Source organism: Hordeum vulgare, chromosome 4H (assembly GCF_904849725.1).
Source record: "Hordeum vulgare subsp. vulgare chromosome 4H, MorexV3_pseudomolecules_assembly, whole genome shotgun sequence".
Classification (NCBI taxonomy): Eukaryota; Viridiplantae; Streptophyta; class Magnoliopsida; order Poales; family Poaceae; genus Hordeum; species Hordeum vulgare.
The window spans coordinates 587,146,161-587,151,026 of NC_058521.1; the positions used below are offsets into that span (position 1 = coordinate 587,146,161).

The 4,866-nt window shown below is 45.6% G+C and overlaps 1 protein-coding gene across 2 annotated transcripts; it reads left to right on the top strand.

The window, feature by feature from the left end:
* Window positions 1–850: 850 nt before the first annotated feature.
* On the top strand, window positions 851–3,879 carry LOC123449770 (thiol-disulfide oxidoreductase LTO1). 2 transcript variants are annotated; one of them, XM_045127094.1, is made up of 7 exons: window positions 851–1,037; window positions 1,105–1,366; window positions 1,884–2,140; window positions 2,235–2,359; window positions 2,675–2,822; window positions 2,970–3,107; window positions 3,429–3,879. In XM_045127094.1, the coding sequence occupies exons 1-7, from the start codon at window positions 942–944 to the stop codon at window positions 3,504–3,506; spliced, it is 1,104 nt and encodes a 367-aa protein (XP_044983029.1). In that variant the 5' UTR covers window positions 851–941; the 3' UTR covers window positions 3,507–3,879. The 2 variants fall into 2 exon arrangements, with proteins under 2 accessions (XP_044983029.1, XP_044983030.1); XM_045127095.1 differs by having other exon boundaries at window positions 2,247–2,359.
* The last annotated feature ends 987 nt before the right edge of the window (window positions 3,880–4,866 follow it).

Sequence of the window (4,866 nt, forward strand, 5' to 3'; positions counted from 1 at the left end):
AATCAAAAAACTCAGAACAGATGCCAGAAAGGCAATTATATAGAGCATGCTGTCAAAACAATTCAGATCAAAAAGATGATCTGGTGATTTTTGGCGAATTTTTTCGTCAGCAGACAGAATCTGTTTCTGGACAGCATGTCACAATTTTTGAACTTTTTTGCAATCGGAGGCTATAACTTGGCACAAAGCTTAAAAATAAAGATACAATGGTGTTACTACAGTAGTAAGGAATAGCAATACCACTAAAACATAAAGTAAAAACAAATTGGGTTGCATGCCAACAAGCACTTTCTTTTATGCCTTTGAGCTATGCATAATGCAAGAAGATCAAGTATTATCAACTCCAAAAGAATAACTTGCCCGAGTAACGGACTCATAAGGTAACTTAATCTTCTTTCTAGGGAAGAGTTCCATTCCCTTTCCGAGGGGGAATTAGAATTTAATGATTCCCTCTATTCATATACGTGAGCCAAAATGCGCAAACGGTCCCGGTAAAGGTAAAGTGACAACCATAAAGATTATCGTGAGTGATGCTGTAAAATGATATGATGTGTTATATGCTAGATTCATATGACTTAAGATCGAGGGTCTCACAACCATGCTTCCGATTATTCTTGCACTTTCTTGTTTTCTGGATTTCAACATTTTCTCCTGCGGTTAGAATTCCTGCCATTCTGAAAATTTTAAGACATATAAATATGTATTTTGAAAAGTGCGAGCATGGGAGCACTTGATATTCCTCCGGTTGCTGGCTACAGAAATAGAAATTGGAAGAAGAAAAAAAACCGTGTCATTTGATGGGCCAGACTTCTTTCCATGAGCATGGATCAAATACAAGGTCGAGTAAGCAAGCTTAGCTGACAAGTGTGGCCCACAGAACAGTCGTGTGCGGAGAGCTGAGAGGTCAGGCGAGCTCACACCACTCACCTCCGACTCCGGCCATGGCGACCATCTCCGCAGCTCTCTCTGTCTCCATCCTCCCGTCCCTGGCCCGGCGCGCCGTCTCCACCGCCACCTCCTCCCCGCCGCGCTTCAAGGTAAGACACACACCATCCGCACCTCCGAGTGCCCTTGCCGCATCCTCTGATTCCGTGGTCCACGCAGAGAGCCGCGCGGTTCCGGTGCTGCGCCGAGCCTCCTTCCCCGGAGCAGAAGGAGACCTCCGCGCCTCCGCCCCCTCCTCCGGCGCCGCCTTCGTCCCTGTGGGGCGTCTCCACGAGCGCCTGGACCGCGGGCGTCGCGGGGCTGGGGCTCCTGGAGACCGGCTACCTCAGCTACCTCAAGCTCACGGGCTCCGAGGCCTTCTGCCCCGTCGCCGGGGGAGGCTGCGGCGACGTGCTCGACAGCGACTACTCCGTCGTATTCGGTAATTTCCTCCCCCACTGCTCTTGGGATTGAGGGCTACTTCTAGAAATTGTGCATTCTGTACTGCCCCCGTCGTGCTTGCATTGTCAGTATGTACTGTAAGTACTCCCTCCGTTCCTAAATATAAGTCTTTTAAGCGATTTCACTAAGGGACTACATACGGAGCAAAATGAATGAATCTACACTCTAAAGTATGTCTATACACATCTATATGTAGTCCTCTAGTGAAATCGCTAAAAAGACTTATATTATGGAACAGAGGGAGTACAAGGTAGTAGGATTGTGCATTGAGGAGGATAAATAGTCAATTCCCTCTGCACTGAGAGCTTAGCTACCTTTGGAGATTCAGTGTGTATTCTATTCCAAAACATGGTTGCAGATTCAGAATTTTTACAACTATGCATGATCTTCCCTTTTATCGTTCCGTGATAGTGATTCGGTCAAACCTCACATTGTCGTGTCCTGAGTTTTACTTTCGCATGACACAGTTCACAATTGGTCTCTCTTTGATTCAATAGGGATCCCTCTTCCATTAGTTGGTATGGTGACATATGGTATGGTGACCGCACTTTCTCTGCAAGAAAATGGAGATGAGTTGCTCCCTGGGCTCGATGACTTGGATATCCGCCTGACCTTGCTTCTGCTTGCTACTTCATTGGCGACTGCGAGTGCTTATTTTCTCTTCATCCTGAACACCAAATTTGTCGGGACGTCTTGCTTATACTGCCTATCGTCAGCATTTATCTCCTTCACATTATTTTTCATCAGACTGAAGGTGTGCGCTTTCTTAAACATATCAGCGCATTCCTCCTCTTCATTTAGATCTTTTGGTAATCAAGTAGCTCATCCAACTAACCTTGTGGTCCAAGGAATTGTTGCAGGACATTGGCTTGGCACGTATCCAGAAGTTCGTTGGTCTTCAGTTAGCTGTAGCTGTCATTGTTGCTCTTGCTTTAACAAACTCATATAGTTCGGCTACTACTCAATTAAAGGGGTGAGACTTCCTCTCACATTGGTTATTGACGTTGAATGATGTGATTGCTTCAGTGAAAATACAAATTATAAGGCGTATTCTTTGTCATTTTCTTGAAGTTTCATCGAACGTGCAGAAAAACGTTACATTGTACTCTCTGTTATGGTTGTACTCTGTTTCATATCCCATAGTGAATTTCTCTTTCGGATAACCATTTTACTTAGGAACCAGCCATTTTGATTTGAGGTCAATATGAATTTTAGTCTACATAGTTTGTTTTCTTTAAGATCATAGCAAGTGACTAATAGACTTACTTTTTCCCTTCATTTTATGCAGTACAGGCGATTTCGTATTAGAACCATACAAAACAGAGGTAACATCAGAATCAACCCCTTTTGCTATTTCACTGGCAAGACATCTACATTCCATAGGTGCTAAGATGTATGGAGCATTCTGGTGTACTCACTGCAATGACCAAAAACAAGTACGAGTTCTTTCATCTTCCTTGAATCAACAACTTTTAATAGTTACTACCACAGGATCTCATTGTTGCTGTGCTAGATCTCCAAAAATGAAGCAGAGCAATATCAATCAAGACCTACTTTATAATTCTTACCATATGGTCATGCAGTTGTTTGGCCGTGAAGCCATGGAAATTCTGGATTACGTGGAATGCTTCCCTAATGGAGCCGGTAAGGGGAAGAAAATGGCCGAGGAATGTGTAACCACTGGTCTGGAAGGTTTTCCAACATGGGTCATCAACGGGAAGGTACTCCCCATAACTTGGATGTTTCCATTAAAGTTGAAGTCCATGATGTCACCCATTCAGCGTTTTATGTTGAGGCATGATTTAAGTTCTCAGTGCACATCTGCATTTCTGTGAGTATCGAGCACACACTGAATCTGCAGCTTATCCTCAGATGACATCCTCTGTTTTACTTTGCAGTTGCACGTATCTAGCTTTAGTTTTCCACATATGATGTTATCGGTCACTACACCACGTCGCGGCTTCCCCATGCTTCCTAAGATGATGAAAGCACTATGCTTCCTATGTGTTCACAAACTGACTATGTACCTCCCTTCCACTCAGCTCTTGAGCGGCGACCAGGAACTCTCAGTCCTCGCAGAAGAATCCGGTTTTGTCTCCGAGAGCCCAGAGCAATCCTGAGGCCATGGAGCTTGACGAGCAGAAGCACCCCGCCGAATCGAGGAGCAGAAATCGAGAGCTCTCTAGAGGCAAGAACCTGAAGCCTGTGGCAGTTAACAGCAACACCACAAAACTCCCAACCGAGCTTCAGATGAGGTGCATTCCATGGTGCATAATTAGAGTATACTACTAAATACAACCACTAACCACTGTAATACCATGTAAAAAAAACCTACCATCCTGCCGTAGAAAGGCGGGGAAGGAGAGCATCGAACCCCCGGGGCGAATGTACTACGACCTTTTTGTAGAGCCTGTAGTTTGTGCTATGAAACTTGTAGTCCTGGGAAACCACACAGTTTTTGATAATTGAGCCAATGGTACTTTCCTGGTAAAACTGAATTTCTGCCTGATTTGTACAGAAAGTCAGAAACACAAAGAAATGATGTAATTCTCGCAGCAACAGAAACTAAGTCGTTTCCCTTTGAAAAAATAGTGTGAGCGTGCAAGTATAGTCATGTTTCTGAAAAAAAGGGAAAACAAAGACTAAATGATCTGTATGTTATAGCTTAAGGAAAATAGGCACTTCGGGGCTGCGAAAAGTTTTTTTAAAACTGCTTGGAGGACTTCTTTTTAATAACTAAGAAAAACGAAATACACGCTTGGGGGTTTCAGGAAAGATCTTAATTCTGTTTGGACAAAACTATATAGACGATAAACTACATACAAACGGCTGCCCCGGTTCTAAAAACTGAGAAATCCACATGATTTACTAGAAAAGCTGAAGAACTGTGAAAAGCAAGCGCCCATTGGCGGTCCGTCCCGTGAGTGACGGCCGGTCTCCCTCGGTGGCGATTCGTTGGGCGACCGCATCGGAGCTAGGTTTTCCCTGCGCCGCCGCCGTTCGCTCCTCCGGCAAGGTCCTCGGGCGTCCTGGCTCCCAGCCGTCCTCGATAGCGAGCCCTCCCCTCCCCACCACCATAAGCCTTCCGTGTTTCTAGGGCACACGGTCGAACACCACCAAACCAAATCCCTAGTCCTCGTCTGCGTTTTGGCCGGTGGCGGTGGACAAGATGGACAGGATGGAAGGTCTGATGAAGAATCTGAAGTTGTCAGAGATGGAGAGCAAGGGCAGGAAGATTATTTGGGGAGGAGGGGGAAAAGTGGGGATGGTGGAACCACAAGCAATAGCGAAGCTGATGTCTGAGAAGCCGGCACATGCGGAAGCAGTGGCGAATGCCCTTGCCAGAGCTTGGTTCCCATTAAAGGGGCTGGATTGCAAGGACATGGGCGAGAACACCTTCTTGTTCACCTTTCATCAACCCTCTGGAAAGAGGAAGGCGATTGAGGACGGACCGTGGGAATTTGGTAAATCTCTGCTGGT

Bases quoted from the DNA above. Each gene is read 5' to 3' on its own strand.
- LOC123449770 (XM_045127094.1), top strand. From the start codon at position 942: ATGGCGACCATCTCCGCAGCTCTCTCTGTCTCCATCCTCCCGTCCCTG. The intron at 2,360-2,674 runs GTGAGACTTCCT...CATTTTATGCAG, and splicing joins GCTACTACTCAATTAAAGGG to TACAGGCGATTTCGTATTAG. The intron at 3,108-3,428 runs GTACTCCCCATA...CCTTCCACTCAG, and splicing joins CATGGGTCATCAACGGGAAG to CTCTTGAGCGGCGACCAGGA.